The sequence below is a fragment of the Festucalex cinctus genome, chromosome 15 (genome assembly GCF_051991245.1).
Source record: "Festucalex cinctus isolate MCC-2025b chromosome 15, RoL_Fcin_1.0, whole genome shotgun sequence".
In the NCBI taxonomy this organism is placed as follows: Eukaryota; Metazoa; Chordata; class Actinopteri; order Syngnathiformes; family Syngnathidae; genus Festucalex; species Festucalex cinctus.
Window position 1 is genome coordinate 27,238,037 of NC_135425.1, and position 17,509 is coordinate 27,255,545.

At 45.6% G+C, this 17,509-nt stretch overlaps 3 protein-coding genes across 4 annotated transcripts; all 3 read right to left on the bottom strand.

The window, feature by feature from the left end:
* Nucleotides 1-289: 289 nt before the first annotated feature.
* Nucleotides 290-7,100, bottom strand: ugcg (UDP-glucose ceramide glucosyltransferase). Its single transcript, XM_077498593.1, has 10 exons — nt 6,433-7,100; nt 5,011-5,143; nt 4,838-4,940; nt 4,616-4,717; nt 4,412-4,524; nt 3,226-3,404; nt 2,731-2,817; nt 2,537-2,644; nt 2,118-2,196; nt 290-1,744 (listed from the first exon to the last, which is right to left on the bottom strand). The coding sequence occupies exons 1-10, from the start codon at nt 6,528-6,530 to the stop codon at nt 1,574-1,576; spliced, it is 1,173 nt and encodes a 390-aa protein (XP_077354719.1). The 5' UTR covers nt 6,531-7,100; the 3' UTR covers nt 290-1,573.
* A 160-nt stretch (nt 7,101-7,260) lies between these two features.
* Nucleotides 7,261-10,157, bottom strand: LOC144002911 (molybdopterin synthase catalytic subunit-like). Its single transcript, XM_077498594.1, has 6 exons — nt 9,984-10,157; nt 8,661-8,990; nt 8,060-8,180; nt 7,832-7,988; nt 7,641-7,764; nt 7,261-7,376 (listed from the first exon to the last, which is right to left on the bottom strand). Exons 1-6 carry the CDS (start codon nt 9,993-9,995, stop codon nt 7,287-7,289), a joined length of 834 nt encoding a protein of 277 aa, XP_077354720.1. The 5' UTR covers nt 9,996-10,157; the 3' UTR covers nt 7,261-7,286.
* Nucleotides 10,158-10,851: 694 nt separating this feature from the next.
* Nucleotides 10,852-16,450, bottom strand: LOC144002842 (uncharacterized). Of its 2 annotated transcripts, none has more exons than XM_077498449.1 (11): nt 16,147-16,450; nt 15,286-15,381; nt 14,040-14,273; nt 13,618-13,954; nt 13,015-13,290; nt 12,901-12,930; nt 12,693-12,828; nt 11,686-11,774; nt 11,547-11,618; nt 11,356-11,486; nt 10,852-11,118 (listed from the first exon to the last, which is right to left on the bottom strand). In XM_077498449.1, the coding sequence occupies exons 1-11, from the start codon at nt 16,196-16,198 to the stop codon at nt 10,940-10,942; spliced, it is 1,632 nt and encodes a 543-aa protein (XP_077354575.1). In that variant the 5' UTR covers nt 16,199-16,450; the 3' UTR covers nt 10,852-10,939. The 2 variants fall into 2 exon arrangements, with proteins under 2 accessions (XP_077354575.1, XP_077354576.1); XM_077498450.1 differs by lacking the exon at nt 16,147-16,450 and adding an exon at nt 15,739-16,127.
* Nucleotides 16,451-17,509: the final 1,059 nt, after the last annotated feature.

The following is a 17,509-nucleotide window of genomic DNA, read 5'->3' on the forward strand; positions in this document are numbered from 1 at the left end:
CCCGGCTGCTTCTTCATTTTTAGGCCCGAAAACAATTGCGGTGCATTTTGGGAAACGTAGTTACTGTTGTGAGTGAAGAAGCCTGGCGAGACAATCATTAAAAAAACATTTAGCATGTTAACTTCACAAAAGAATCCAAATAATAAAAAAAAAACTTCTTCCTCCTCCTGACCATTTATATGCGTTCTCTTAACATCTTTGTAACCTCTATTACATTTTTCGTTGCTTGTTCAAATGTTCAATAAAAAAAAGAAAAACGAGAACGTGTCACACACAGAGGCAGTGAGTGTCCATTTAAAAGTTAAAACTTTATTGTTCTTGTGTTGAATAAAATGCTGCACTCTGATTGGTCGATCAGCTGACACACACGAAACAACAGCGTCTGATTGGACGACAGCCTCTCACAGGTTCATCCGACATCACGTTTGACGTCCTCAAGCTAAACCCCGGCGGCTAAGCTAATCGCTAATCATGCTATGCTAAGAGCTAATACTAAAAAGTGAGGCTGGGTGCTTTGGGAAATTCAGTCACGCCCAAACAGCACTACACGCGTGTCAATAACACGTCTCGGAGTGTCCAAATGTTGTCGTTTTGAGGGCCACATATAGAAAAATGAAAGATTATTTTCATTTTCATTTATGAGATGAGACACCTTTGGCACATCGATAGGTGACTTGAGCTCGGCCGTTATGTTTTTTTTTTTCTCCTGGCTTGGCATCTAACTGCACCCTTGCACATGTCAAGTTTATAATACTAATAATTATAATAAACAATTATGAATAGCTTATTTTTAACTTAATTTGATAAATTGCTACACAATAGCCTTTTGTTAAAATTTATTAATTTTTCTTAAGAAAAACGAAATGAGAATCTCGTCTTTCACATTCTGAATCCAAACAAGATGAAAGTGTAGGACGCTGACTAAATAAAATAAAGTAAAAATAAGTTATTGAGGATCAAGAAAGTGATATGTTCATAAGACGTACCTTGGAACAAAAAAAAGGAAGATTATTTTCCTTTCTAAATCTCAATTTTTATTCACGATGGTGTTTTGAAGAGATTCTACTTGAAAATAATTTTAATATATAAAGCACTTCATTAGATGGCGTCACCTATTTTGTCAACACGCTCGCTATTCACTTTTTTTGTTTGTTTTTGCAACTCAGCTTGCCAAATGTGATTTTTAGCTTCTGCTGCCTCTGAAAAATACGACCTATGACCTTTTTTGGGCCACTGTGGGAAGCAAACGTCACCTTTGAAAAGGTTTACAAAACGGCCCGAGCGGATTTCCCAACGCACCCGCCCTCTCTCACGCGCACGCACGCACGTTAGTTGACATGAAATGCAAGGACATAACACTGAGACACGAAGACGCCATTTTGTCACGTGCACGCTCAATAACACTGTTTGCCCGTCGTGGTGGTGGGAATATTTCAGTGACAGGAGAGGGGGGGGGGACCAACAAGATGGCCGCCAGCGCCGTCTCCCGTGAAAACGGGCGGGGCGGCGTCGTTAGCACCAAAAAATGAAACATAAATAGTCATCCAAAAGTCTGTGCGATGATGGCGAAGAACTAGACGTCGAGGATCTCCTCGGCGGTGCCGCCGCAGCGGAGGCGGTATCGTCCGGTGCGCCAGCTGATGGTGGGGTCCCACAGCGCCGACAGGAAGATCTGCACCGCCATCGACTCGCGGATGAACCACGCCACCGCAAAGTCCAGCTTGGAGAAGCTCGGGCGACCGCCCTTCGCACGTCGTCGTCCGGGCAACCAGAAGAAAAAACAAAAACAAAAAATACATTCATCAGCGTCTACAGTTCTTCAGAAATTGGCGATAATATAATAATAATTATATTCATGATCATTATTATAATTAATAATTTAATATAGATTATTATTAATATTTTTTGATTATAATTTTATAATTACATTATAATTAATTCATTATTTATTATTATTAAATAATTGGACAACATTTGAGACACTACTTTGTAGAAACAGCATCGTTTATCACGTTTTCAATGTATTAAACAGTAGGACTTTTTTTTTTTTTTTTTGTGCAAACATTTGGAACACGATGACGTCCAAAGATTATTGCGGAAGGTCGGTCGGTCGGTACCTGAACTCCGGTCAGTTGGATGTAGTCGGCGATGAACCACGCCAGACAATGACACATGAAGAACACCATCATGTCCCACCTGCGCACACGCACACGCACGCGTGGCAACATTTGCAAAAGGAAACATTTCAAAATTCATTTTCGCTCCTACACACACACACACAAAAAAAAACATATACGAAATAGCCACCAATCACTGCTTAATCAACAGTAATTAGGGTAGAAAAAATGATTCTGTAATACATTTTAATGCAAATTTAAAATGAATCCGATTAGTCGATTAATCGGATGAAAAATCGATAGGTTAATCAATTCCAAATATATAGTGACAGCACTATGTACTATTTTTATTTTTTATTTTTTGCTGCGAATGGAGTCAGGCGAGCTCGGCGTCACTCCGTCCGTGATTGGCCGCTGACCTGAATACGTAATGAGCGGCCCAGCCAATGATGAGGCTGGCCAGGAAGCACTCGGAGACGGGTTCCAGCACCGTGCCCGGAAGCATGTTGATGCGTAATTTGGTCCACCTGCCAACAAGGGAGGGGAAGATCTTCGTCATGATCATCATCATCGTCGTCGTCATCGTCATCGTCATCACGGCGGCGCCGTTCACCTGATCAAGCGGGACTGGAACTGGCCGATGGAGTAGGATCCGGAATTCTGTAAGGCCACCTGCGTCGCCATGGAGAACTTCCAACCCCTGCGGACCAACCAATCGGTGAGCTTACGTGGCAGATGGCCCCGCCCAGCCAATCGCAGGGCACACCGAGACCAAACAACCATCCACGCTCACAAGCGCACCGATAGGGACAATTGGGAGCGCCCAATCAACCTGCCATGAATGTCTTTGGAATGTGGGAGGAGACGGGAGTACCCGGAGAAGACCCACACGGGCACGGGGAGAGAACATGCAAGCTCCACTCGGGAAGTGCGGAGCCTGGACTCGAACCCGAGTCCTCAAAACTGGGAGGCGGACATGCTAACCACTCAAGCATCGTGGCGCCTAAAACTAACTAAATAAATAAAACCAAAAAAAACCTCAAAACGAAATAAAAACAAGCTAAAAAGTATCATGTAAAATGGACAAAAAGTATAATAACGTGCGCACCTGTCGGCGATGGCCTTGGCCATGAAGTAATCTTCGGCGATGTACTGCGCAAAGGCCACCAGGCCGCCGGCCTGGTCCAGGACGTCCTTGCGCATCAGACACGACATGCCCGTCACGCACTTGATGCCCATCACGTTGGCCGAAATGTACGAGCGAGGGTGCGACGTCCCAAAGTAGACCTGCCGGTGGGCGGGAGTGATTGATTGGCCTTTCCGTTAGCTTAAATCCGACGACTGATCTGGCTTGTTATTCTCATGTTAGCTAGTTAGGCTTGTGCTACTTACACTCACTGACGGTGTCGACATCATGCTAGCTTAGCTGCGGTTAGCCTTCATGCAATCGAGACTCACGCTAGGTAGCTTGGTGAAAGTCAGTCTGCTTTGTTAGCTTCATGCTAATTAGCATTGTCCTAGCTACTATACTCATTTTAGGTAGCTTCAGCGGCTGTGATAGCCTCACGTTAAATACTCTCACACTAGCCAGAATGGGTCCAGTGATCCTCATGCTAGTTAGCTAAACGTGCTCCGTTAGCCTAGCACCAGTTATCCTCAGGCTAGTGAGCATCACCTGCTCTGTTAGCTTCAGACCAGGTAGCCTTGCGCTACCTAGCCTCACTGACGGTGTTTGCTTCGTGCTAGCTAGCCTCACCTGCAGTTAGCCTTCATACAATCGAGACTCACGCTAGGTAGCCTGTTGAAAGCGAGTCTGCTTGGTCAGCTTCATGCTAATTAGCCTCACACATGACTATCCTCATTCTAGTTAGCTTCACTGGCTCTGTTAGCCTCACATTAGTTAGCATCAGAGTATTCAGCCTCATGCTAAATACTCTCACATTAGTTAGCATGGCTCCAGTGATCCTCATGTGAGTTAGCCTTGCGCTACCTAGCCTCATTGATGGTGTTTGCTTCATGCTAGCTAGCCTCACCTGCTGTTAGCCTTCATGCAATCAGGACTCACGCTAGGTAGCCTGATGAAAGTCAGTCTGCTTTGTTAGCTTCATGCTAATTAGCCTCACACACTACAATCCTCATTCTAGTTAGCTTCACCGGCTGTGTTACCCTCACGCTAGTTAGCATCACAGTATTCAGCCTCATGCTAAATACTCTGACACTCGCTAGCATGGTTGTAGCTATCCTCATGCTAGTTTGTCAAACCTGCTCTGTTAGCTGGCAATAGTTAGCCTCACCTGCTCCAGCGTCGCGGCGAATCCCTGGCGGTCGGCGACGTACGGCAAGCCGTGCACCAGGCCCACCTTCTCAGTCATCTGATTGGTCAGGTCAGTCAGCGTGTCCGCTTTCACTGCAGCGCGCACACACACACACGTGCACAAGTTAGCATTAGCATTAGCATTAGCATTAGCACAGGGCCGCTCAGAGAGTCAAGACGCAACCTCGGATGCCGCTGTCGCAGATCCACACCAGGCCGTACTTGGCGCCCTCGTAGCCTGGCATCAGGTTGTTGATCTTGGGGTTGATGCCCACCTTCTTGCCCCCTGCCGGAGACGCCGCAAAAAACAGTTACACACTTTTGCCGCCAGTGTGAATGGCGAGTGAACCCGTGTACGTTAACGTGAGAGTTTGCGTATATGTGAGAGCGGGCGAAGAGCACTTGCCGACAAAGAGTCGCGCGTCCACGTTGGGATATTTTCCCAGCAGTTTCTTACAAACGTCGACGGCCGGGTCGTCCTGGTCCTGAACGCACATCAGCACCTCGTACTGCGCACACGCACGCACGCACGAAAGGTTAATCACCATACGCACACGCGCGAGGTCAGAGGTCATCTACCTTGGGGTAGTCCAAGGTGAAGAAGGTCTCCAGGTTGGCGATGAGGTTGGGGTCGACGCCCTTGAGCGGCTTGAGCAGAGACACGCCCGCCGGCTGCTTGATCTCCGACCTCTTCTTGTGCAGGCGCAGGCGCCTGCGGGCGGACGGACGGGGTCAGAGGTCATTTGGAGAATATGTGGCAGGAAGTGATGACTTGCTGCCGTCGTTGCATCTCGCATGCGTGCACATGTTGCGTAAACGGCGAGTCATCATCGCGTGACGTGACGCACGCGTCCGCTCGGCTGACTCGGGTTTCACTCATCAACGGAAAAAAAAACAAACAAAAAAAACAATGACAGCTGCCTTACTTCACTCATCGTCCAATTGTCTTCTCTGTGATTCAAAGAATAAGCCCCGCCCCCTCAAAAAAATACAACCAAAATCATGAGGGCTGAAACTAACAATTGTTCTAATAATTTATTATTTTAGGATTACTGTAAATGATTAATCAGTGAAAAAATTTTTTTTTAAATCGATAGTACAGAAAAGTCACAAACATGGTTTGGTCTGTCAGAAAATCAGCAAAAATTTCAGTCAGTCAAAGCAGATGTTGACAAATGAAAACAAGAAAAATGAAAGGGGCTGAAATTTGAGCAAGTTTACGCTAAACAAGGTTTACAAAGGATGAAGTCGCTGGTCAAAATTCAATTCATTAATTGGATAATCAATTAGTTGTCAATTATTTGATGAATTGTTGGCCTTGCAGCGCCACCTTCAGGCCAGGAGTACGACAACGCACGCTCACCCTCAAATGAGCCCTGCCGGAACCTGAGCACCTCAATTCAAGGCCAATGTCAAAATAAAATCTTACCTCAGAAGGCTTTTTTTTTTTTTTTTTTTTTTTTTAAACCAACCAATTAATTTATCCGGTAATCCATCAAAGAGGTTGTGTAAGCCTGAAAAACTCAACATTACATTATGAAGTCAACGGAAACACACGTGAATATGACTATTTATTTTTTTATAAATATATGTGTTAAAAGCAAACAATGTGGGGTTCTTAAAATCATTTTTGAAGGAAGCTTCAGCCCCCCCCTCAATAATCGGCCTAACAACGCCACTGAGTGGCTGTAATTTCCAGTGCTCAATAAAGTTTTATTTAAACAACAAACACGAAACAGTGTGGTAGCTACTAGCTAGCCCATGCGCATTTTTCCCTCCTGTCACTGAAAAAACACCGACGCGATGACACTTTACGTCAATCTGATCGAATATTTTTATAGTTTCGTTCCTTTTGAACAGAACCACTGACCACTTTGAGCCAGACGAGCAGGAAGCTCCTTCCAGTTAGCGCTGACAGGACAGACTAAGCTAGGCTAAGCTAAAGTTGGGCTAAGCTAACGCTCAAGCTAAAGCTAAAGCGAGGCTAAGCGGCAAACTCACACGTAAATGATGGACATGAAGTGCATGAGCCACAGCACGACGAACAGCAGCAAGCCGAACACGGCCAGGCCCTGCATGGCGACCTCCGCCAGGGCCATGGTGCTCCTCGGGACGGACGGACGGACGGACGGCCGAGCGGCCGCCGCCGCCGTGAGCAGGAGATGTGGGGGGGTTCCGGTCCCGCCCCGGGCAAGGTGCGCCGCCGAGCTCGGCTCGAGGAATCCGTCCGAGAGATCCAGTCTAGTAATCCGTTCGTGGTCGACACCACCAAAACACGCCGCCTGGAGATCCGAGCCCACCACCCCCGGAGAAACAGCACGTCGAGGCGGGGACGCTCTTCCCGCTCGCGGCGGGTCTCGATGGACGAGCCCGAGACGCTTGACAGTCAGCAGACCAGCCGCCGGTCAGCTGACCTGCGCGGTGGAAGGGAGGGGGCGGGGGGGGCAGGGGGCGGGGGCTACGCTGACGAGACGAGGGCGCTTCCGGTCAGCGTCAAGCGCAATCCGACGGACGGAGGAGGAAGGACCGAGGGAACATCACATCATCATCAAAAAGACACAAGTGGAGAGATAAGGAGGAGCCGAAGAAAGCCGAAGAAAGCCGAGTGACGTCCAACATCGACTTTTCTTTCACTGTCCGTCAAAAGATGGCAGCCATCTTACGTTGCCACTTTTACTGACAACTTGTGCTGTTTTTTCTTTGGCTGAAAACATTATCAGTCAGTTACGCCGACTAGATTATCCCAATATCGTTGTGACAGCTCAGGCTGTTTGAAAGCGCGATCTAAACAGGGACTGGTCGCCCCAAATGACAAACACGGACGCCCCATCAGGTTTGTGGCATTTATTGAGCAATCAGTGCTTGACGTCAGCGTTTCCGTGGCAACTGGCCCAGGCACACTCGGCGTTCTCCTTCCAGCTGGCCTCGCGGTCCTCGTACACTTCCTGTGGGGCGGACGTGAAAAAACGAAAAAACGAAGGGAAAAAAAATCTAACTCAATTGAAAAAAATAATACAAATGAAAACTAACTCATGTATAGTACTACATTTGATGTAATAATAATATTCATCTATATTATTATATAAAATGATAAAAATTAAAACGTAAAAATAAATCAATAAAAACTCGAAAAAACGAATAAAAATGAACCCAAACGATCTAATAACGGCGCCGAGCGAGCGAGCGAGCGGCCGCCCCTTCTTGCTGACCTTCTTCCAGACGGGAAGTTTGGCCTTGAGCCCGTCCAGCAGGTCGGCGACGGCCTGCTGGCCTTGGCGGCGGTGCGGCGACGACACGGCCGCCACCACGCTGGCCTCGCCCACCGGAACCCACCTGAGGAACAAGCGCTCGGATGAGTCATCGGTCGGTCGCTTGCTCGCTTGGTTTTGGCGTTTCCGACCCGAGGCGGTGGTGCACGCAGATGTGCGCCACGTCGGGCCAGCGCGCGCGCACGTCGCGGCACAGCCGGGTCAGCTCCGACGCCGCCATGGCCTCGTACGCCTCGTACTCCAGACCCGTCACCTTCCGGCCCGCCGATTGGTCCTCGCGCGTCGTACCTGCGGCAGGCGGCCGAGCTTAGCCCGCGCGCGCTCGGGGGGAAACAGGAAGTGATGTCACAACTTGGTACCTATAAAGAGAGAAATGGCGCCGCAGGACGGGCTGCCGACGGCCGCCACCGCTTCCTCCACCGACAGCCAATCGCGGCTCAGCTTGAAGATGTCCCGCCCCTTCTTCTCTGACGCCGCCATCTTGTGACAAAACGTTGGCCATGAGGAGGGAGGCGTGACTTGTTCATATTATGATTATTATTGTTATGACAAATAGGATTTTGTTTTTTTTGAATGCCAATTGGGATGTTTATGGCGTTCGGATGGTTTAGTACGTTGTGATTGTTATCTTGCTATATGATCATGATAACTGAGATTGTTCTAATGTTTAACGTGTGCAAGGTTGTGATGTTGATGACATTCGGATTGATTTGATGTGGTCGGAATTGTCGCAATGACTCGGACGCTGTTGTCATGATGAATATTGTTATGATTCTTATGATGTCACGACTGTTCAGATTTGTCTGTTTCGGCAGTTCCGATTGTTACGACGCTGACAGTTTTGATTGCTCCGATAATTCTTCAATCATCATTATTATCATGATATATATAAAGACATGATTTTTGAATAATAATAATAATAATGAAGGTCGGGACGGTTTTGCGGGCGCAAACGCTCACGAGGGCGGCGCTCATCCCCCGCTCAGCGGCGGCACCACGGCGACCTCGTCCCCGTCCCGCAGCGTCAGCGGCTGCCGGTCGTCGACGGCGACGTAGCGCCGGCGCACCGCCAGGACCACGTGACCCTGCAAGGCTCGCAGACTGCACGCACAGAAGCGTCAGAAGCCCCGCCCACCGCCCCAATCGACGGGAAAAACCTTCCTCCCACCTGGGGTGTCGCCCGAGCAACCGAGTCCAAAGGTCCTGGCTGCTGATTGGCGTGTCCACTTGCAGAAGCTCCTCCCGCACGCCGCTCAGCTCGGCGCTCTTAGCGAAGTACAGCACACACACCTGCAACACGCACACGCACGCTTCATAAACACGCTAACACGGTGGCGCACTTTTTGGGGCCGGACAGTCAAACTTTTGCTAAGTAAGGAAGTTAAAACAAACAAAACAAATAAGAATGTGAACATATTATCCATATATATATATTTTTTTCTTTTTATTTCTATCGGAGCATTTGACCTTTTTTTGTTCCACATTCAAATTTTACAATCCAGATTCCGTTTTTCAAACTACAAAAAATACAAATTCAATTCGTGTCCTTCAAATTCGGTTTTAAAATCAGCACAAACTCAATTTATGTAATTCAGATAGTTTTTCAAAAAAAGGATTCAAGTTTAGCGATTTCAAATCTTTCTGTTACTGATCCTTTTTGAAACGAGGCCGATTTCTTTGCTCCTCGAGTTTCTGTTATTTTATACGCCGTTACAATCATACTTCACAATAACAGCCTCTCAAACTGGCTTGAATAATCTGCCATTAATGTCAATATGTATTTCATGTGATTGTCAATGACACAATCCTTGAAAATAAATACGCAACAAGACATCATGTTTACTTTCCTCTCCAACATTCCCAGAAATTCACAATGTCCCGTCGCATTCACCGGTGAGCTATTTTTAGAAACAAGTCATGTGGTCTTGGGGTCAGCACGTGGGACGGACCGGACGATGGGGTAGATTTCTTGCAGATTATTTTGCAGACAAGAGTCGACCTGATGGCTCCAAACGACCGGAAGTCAGTCACAAGGTGACAACGTGACTTTGCGGATCTCGCGCTGGTCTCGTGACGTCGGTTAGCTTGAGCACAAGACCGCCAGCAAAAACGAAACTTTTGACATGGTGACGATGGTTGTCGCCTTTTGGTCGCTGCGACGTTCGTTCGGGGAGGGAAAGAAAGAAAGAAACGCTCAATCGCTCGCTCCGACGCAACCGCGCCTGCTCAAAAGCGTGTGAAATTGGCGCACAAAGTGGTGAAAGGAAGCAAACGGAGACTCACGCGAGCGGTCATGGAGAAGAAAAGCACTTCCGATCATCTGCTGACTTTGGGCTTCAAAAAAAAATCAACAAATAAGAGTTTCAAAACAAGACTTTCCTTTTTTTGTGCGCGCTTTCTGCGGAGACATGCAGAGGAGGTCCGTGACGTCACTTCAGACTGCGTTTCTATTGGCTCGTTCGCGTTCTTCTTCGATGCTGCGTTAGATGTCATTTGGTTCAGCAGCGCCACCAGCTGCTCAGATGAAGTCAATGCATTAAAGTCCACCACCCGCATACTCGCGGCTTCCCATATTCACGTTTTGTTTTGTTTTGTTTGTTTGTTTTGCCGCGTGCGAAAGCGTTTTGCATTCAAAACGCAATAAAACAAAACACTTGACCAATTTTTGGGGGAAGCTGTTTTTTTTTGTGTATTCTCATGTATAAAAAAAAACGCATACAACTGAAAGTTTGTTTTTCTAAACATTTTTTTCCGAAAAATTTAAAAAAAAAAAAAAGAGAAAAAAAAATATTCAGAAAAATAAATATTGAGGAAACCAGGGGAAAAAATATTTTAAAATATGAGAGCACCGGCCTGTTTTTCGTAGCATTTTATTTTGAAATTATTTTTCCTGTTTTTATGATATATATTATGTAAAACAGAAAAAATCAGAAAAATAGAAAAAAAAATCACCAAAAAAACCCCAAAGCTCATCCAAAAAAATTATTCAGAAAAAAAAAACCCACGTGACGTCCCAAAAGTTTTTCATGGAAAAAATGTTTGTCATTTTTTGAAAGAAAATCGCGTCTGTCGACTGCACAGTTGACAATAGCGACCGGTCCAGTCCACCGATTGTCAAAATGGGCCCCAAAACTGACTAGCGACCAGTCAATTTGCCGATCATACTTTTTTATTGATTCCAAAAATGGACACATTTCAATTGGTTATCATCTCTGTCCTCCGTCAGACAGGAAGTGATGTCACACGTCCAACCCCTGACGAGTCAGGAAGTCTTCCAGCGCGCTCAGTCTCTCCACCAGCATCACGTCCAGGTCCGACGGGTCGCCGGCGCCGTCGTCGGCTCCGGGCCCCGCCGCGCGGTACTGGCGCCGGACGGCGCGCTTCCTCGGCGCCGTCGCCGCCATGGAAAGTCCAACGCCTGCAAACACAACTCAAGTGTTTGTCGCTTTCATTTTTGTGTCTTGGACGTGCAAATCCGGATGTTCAAAACAACGTTCATCCGACCGCTAGCTAATGCTAGCTAACTTTCAAGCTCGTAGCCGCCACTTGCTGATATACTTACAGTCATCGTGTGTCAACTTCTTCGAAATCAAAATGATGAGGGAAAATGTTCAATATTATCTGCTGACAAAAAACCAAAACAAATGTAAAGGACCTTGCGTCCTCTTGCGCTTCCTGGGCTGCGTGAAGTCCGGGAAGAGGAGGAGCCTGCGCCGCCTCTGCTGTCCAATCAGATGCAAGGCTCCGTCCTTCTCCTGAGGCTCCTCAAAGATGGTCTCCAGACTCCTGGGGAGAGCAAAGCATGCTGGGAATTGCAGTCCGCCGACGTCCTTGTTGGCTTTCTACCTGTTGCTGTTGGGACTTTTGTAGTTCTTGTTGGTGTAAATCTCCTCCACGCTGAACTCCTTCTTCTTCAACCTCAAGACGGAAGGCGACAAAAGGCGACGTTGACCTCTGACCCCTTTTTGGACGGACGCTGGCTCACCTTTTGACCTTGGGCAGCCCCATGGGCGTGAGCGGCGTCTCTCGCGGCGACGTGCGGCGGATTCGGATCTGCGACACGCGCTTGCCCGGCTGCAAAATGGGAAGAAAAAAATGGCAGCGCGCCAACAAACTGACGATGATGACGACGACATCATCGCCTCATTTGCATCAGTGCCAATTTGCACATTGAAAAAGTCACAATTTTTTTGGTTTATGAATCGTATAATTCATAATAATTCTATTCAATAATAATAGTAATATTAATATAGAAATAATTACTATATATATATAATTCTATATATTTAATAATTATATTAATATATAAAATAATATAAATAATACAATCAATGACTTAATTGTATAATTGACATCATCACCTCATTGACATGATTGGCAATTTGCATGTCATAACAGATGAGAAGCAAAAAGTCACATGACAACTACAATTATTTTTTATTATTAAATATATAATTAATTATATTTAATAGACAATAACAATAATAAATAAATAATATAAGAAATATATATAATATCTAAAATGAATGTTATAATTATATATATTTAATCAGATAAATATATAAAACATAAACAATACAATCAATTAATTCATGAATCAATTGTATAATTATTATTAATTGTCAATTGACAGGGCCAAGGACAATATTCCAAACGCCATTTCATATTTGCGATCTCCTGCACGCTTTCATGTCACAATTGTTTTGAGATGATTTTTTTTGTCCGTGTGCGAATAAAAATCAAAAATATGAAAACGCTTTGAAAAAAAAAAACGAAGGTCGTCATGGCGACGTGTTTGTTTTTTGCTTAACACAAACTAGGATTTCGTTCCAGTTTTGAAAGATGGAAAGCAAAAAGTTGCACATCAACATCATTAGGTCACGGCGGCCATTTTGTGACATTTGTGGGAGGGGCCAGCATCACGTTCATTTACAAACACAGATGAGGGAAAAAACAACAAAAAAGAAATGACCTAAAATGACACGCACGCACCTCCTTGGAGCCGTGCGCTGATTGGGCGGCGGCGATCAGAGGCGGGGCGACGCCGATGGAGCTGGGAGGAGGAAGAGGCGGGGCAAGGAGGCGCTTGCGAGCGGCGCGATCGGCTGGTCTCTTGGTCCGCCCGTGCCTGCGAGTCACGTGACGCCACGATGACGACGCCAAATGATTGACAGCCCCGAAAGACGACCTTTCCACTCACCTGAGGTCCACGTCGGACGCTTGCGTGTAACTGACCAGACAAAAACAAAAACAAAAACAAAAACGAGCGTCAGCTTCGTTATGCAAATGAGGCAGCGAGGACCAAGCAACCAACCAGTGATCGATGGCCAGACTGGGCGGGGCCGTGCGGTCCCTCAGGGGCCGCCAGGCGTTCCAGCCGGTCCCGTCACTCGACGTCGCCGCCGCCACCGTCGCCACGGCAACCAGGGAGAGACGCAGCAGGGGGGCGGCGCCCGGCCCCCCGCCGCCTTCGCACACGGGAGGAGGCGTGAAGTCGGAAAAGCGCCATTGGCGGCGGGAGGCGGGGCAGGCCTGTGATTGGCCGCTCGCCGCTCGCAGGAACGCCAAAACGTCATCTTCACCCCACAAACTGAAACAACAAAAATACAATTCACTTGTAAGTTAAAAATAAATAAATAAATAAATACATAATAATAATAATATATATTATAACAATTTTAAATCATTTAATAATATATAAATAAATATATATATATATAAAACATAAAAAAATGTAATATTTAAAAAATTATTTTAATTAAATATATATATAATTTTAAATAAATTGTACAATAAAATATTTGTTGACATTCTTGCTCACATAAAAGTGAAAAATATGAGACTAATAATATGGTAATCATTTTTTTATGATGAAGCCGCCGAGTAGGTCAAGTCAAGTGTTGCTTCCCGTCGGCACCTGCATCCGTTGCGCCTGCTGCCGATGCCGACGTCCTTCGGCGACCGCTCGCCTTCCTGGCGTCTTGCGGGGTCAAAGGTGAAGAGCGCGAGCGGCGTGCGGTCGGCAGTGGCTCCGCCTCCCGCCTGGCAGACGACGGCCATGCGGCCGACGAACCTCCCGCGCTCGTCGCCTTCCCTTTTCTCGTCCTCGTCGTCGTCGTCGTCTCTGGGGCTCCTCCTCCTCCTCTTGATGCCCCTCCCCTCCAGCCCGCTCTTGCGCTCCGATTGGCTGCAGTCCAGTGCCAACGAAGACCACGGACGGGAAGCGCAAACGCGGCTTGCAGATGCGGCCGCAGCTACGGAAGAAGAAGAAGAAGAAAACACGCTCGCGTTGACTCCCCCTGGTGGTGGAGGGGCGTGTGTAGACTTTTCCCGTGTTACCTTTGTGGGCGTGGTCTTGCGCGTGGGCCCGCCTCGTGCTCTTCTTCCTCCTCCTCGTGGCGCCGCTTCTCTCCAGGGCGTCGACGCGGCGGCCCAGCGACACCAGGGCGCCTCGCAGGAGGCGCCGCACCTCCATCCTGTGGGCGGCCAGGAGGCGGGGCAACAGCGTCGCGCACGCGCAGCTGAGCTGAGGACCCGGATGCGATCGCGGCGGCGGACCGTCCTCAGGCGAAACTGCAAGACGGACGGACGGATCCAGTATCACAAACAACATTCGGACATTGTGGACCGCCTACACATTTTTTTGTTTTGTTTTTTTACAGGCAGCCGGCCGGGCTCCATTTTGGAAAAGCCGTCTTTCCAAATGTCACCAACTACTTCCTGGGTCACAAACAGGGTTATTATACTTTTGGAACTTTTCAAATCAGTTAGTTTTGATTTTGTTTTTTTATAATTTATTTTTAAGTAGTTTTAGTTATTTATTTAATAAACGCTTCGTTTTAGTTTAGTTTGTTTCAGTATTAGTTTAAAAAGAAAAATGTGTATTACTTGCCCAATATTTAAAAAAACAAAAACAGCATGGGAGTGACATCATCTTTTGGTGCTTTTCTATTGGCTGCTGCGAGATGACGCAACTTGTGTGTGACAAACTTTCAAACGTCCTGATTCTGCTTCATATCAAAATAAATGGACTTCAAATCATATTTAAAAAGCATCCCCAAACACTCATGCATTCAATTCATTACCAAAGACGAAAACAAAAGACATTTTTGTTACATTTATAGTTTGTGTTTTAGTCTTGTACATCAAAAGTAGTTTCAGTTAGTTTTCGCTTTTTTTAAAAAGCATTTTTGTTTTTATTTTACTTCGTTAAAATTATTATTATTTTATTTGCGTTGTTTCGTTAGTTTTAGTTCACTAAAATAACCCGGGTCACAAAACAGTATTTGTTGGAAAGAGAATTCAAAGAGTTTCAAATCTGAAAAAGATTGCTGAGGATTTTCATAAACTTTTCTTTGAGTTGACCGTGAAGATCTTCAACAAATTTTTGTGCATTTATATTCTCAAACATATTCAACCTTCTTTTCACAAAACATGAAATATTCAAATTTCAATGAAACTTTTTGACTCCTCACTGCTGCTCTCTCTGAATTTTTTTTCCCGACAAGACGAAACCCGAACACTGCCGCTTTCTATTTTCATCTTCTCATTTTTTGTATTATTCAGGTTCGCCTCACACACGTACGCGTTGGCGTGCTTCCGCTTCCGTAGACGTCCTTGTCAGCCAATGAGAAGGCAGGCTGAGGCGTCACTCCCGGCGGGGGGCGGGACAGCATGACGTCTGGGGAAAACAAACAAACATTTAAAATGACGTTTGTGATGACGCCACACCTTAAGCAAAACTGTCCTAGGACTTCTCGCGAGATTTGCCCCCAGCCCGCTAAGCATCGCCAAGTGGCATGGAAGCTAACATAGCTCGTAAAAAAATTAAAAAAAATAAAAATCTATATATGTATATATGCTGAAAAGTCAAACGACGCGAGAGCAGCTGGAAAACAAAACACACACACACTTGACGACCGTTATGGCGAGAGAGAGAGAGAGAGAAAAAAAAGCCGCAAAGTGTAGTGCTAGCAAGCCGCAGCTGGCTGCCATTAGCATCCGTAACAAAGCTGACTTTTTGGAACACCATTTGTACCTGACTGTGTGGAGGCGGGTCAGCAAACTTCCCGAACTGTTCCCAATGTCATTTGAAGACGGTCGGGGGCGGCAAAAAGTCATAAAATAAAAGGATTTTCCCCCCAGAAGAATCAGAGACCCCAGCGCAGCGGCGTTAAGCTCTTCCCAAGCAACTTCCGTCCCATTTTTCGAAATAAAAGATTTCAAATACAGGAGATTGAACGACAATCAAACTGTAACACTAGCATAAGTAACTACGATAATCTTATCGTGTGGAACAAGTAGCTACTTGTAAATACAGGGTCAAATATTGGTCCTAATTAAATTGTCAATACATTTTGTGTCAGGAGGCATTCGTTAGGTTTCCGAAATGTCGGCCGCTTATGCGCATGCGTCTTCTGCTCCGTGTTTAAATGTTTAAACTGACCTTTTTTCGCCTTTTTTGTACTGCTCTTCTGTCGATGTCGCACGTGAGACATTTTCCAACTCGTTTCACGCTAAATGCTGTAGACACGAGTCAAAGACGACGTGTGTTAACATTTCTAGCGGCTCGTCACGACACTTTAGTGTTAAAGTACAGCACGAAACTTTCATATAGACAACACGTCGTTTAATTTGATGTTTAATTAATCAGCAATGTGTCGTCACCCACGTACGCACGCGGGCCGAAATCCTCGTGTGATAAAATTTGGATTCTTTCTTAAAAATAATAATAATAAAATAAAAAAAATCACCAATCCAGCCAAGTGTGCTGTAATCATTTCATGTTGAAAATGTCTGACGTTATCACAATGTCTACTGTTAAAAAGTGGGGGGGGGGTGGGGGGGGTTAAGTAATCCTAAAACTTGGTGGCGTGCAACATAATTTCTCCAACTGAATAAGTCGCTCAATTAATATTTGACAAAATATGGAGTCTGTTCCATTTATAGTAACGGCGGCCAAATTTATATGCAACTTTAGTGTTCACTAACTCAGCGGAAATGTCAAAAGAGTTACTGGAAATGTTTGCATGAAAAGAAAAGGTCAGCAATGTCGACAAATAAAAACAGCAAAAGGGCGGTCTGGATGTGACGTCGACAGCAGAACAATGCAATTGTCTTCCACGAGATGGCACTGTTTAACTTCTGCAGGTTCTTCTCAATACCAATTTATTTTGGGATAAAACATTAGACATGTTTTGTGCCAACTTTCCGTGTTTGTGGAGAGCATTTTTTTTAAAAATTAATTTTTGCTGCAATGAATCATCAATTTCATTCATTTCAGTGGAGAAATGAGTTTTGATATACGAGCAGTGTCGTACAGCAAGGCAGCGAGAGAATACATTTTGTGAGATTTGTCAAATACGTAAGGCGTATTATGGACACGTATTATTTTTTTTATAGAGAGCGGGGTCAATATTCCGAGAAAAAAAACCCCTCAAATTTGTGTCTTTCTAAAGTGTCAAATTTGCAAGTTTATAGTGTCAGACGTGTCGAATGTGCTGTTCTCCGTCATTCACTTGCATTCACATGCTGAAGTCATTGCTCGTTTCTGATTGGTTAGTGCTCGTCAGCTGATAGGAGATCAGGAAGTGTTCTCGCTGCCGTGTGTGACGAGTAAAGTTGAAAAGATTGAATCAGTCTCCATCCTGCCTTTTCAGTTTATAAACAGTGTCCCATTAACCACCAACCAATCCTCAAAAGTTTTTTTTTTTTTTTTCTCGCCAATCTGCCACTTCACAAACTCGCAAATTTGTTACTTTCTAAACTCACGAATGTACGATTTTTTTTCTCGGAATATTGCCCCACCC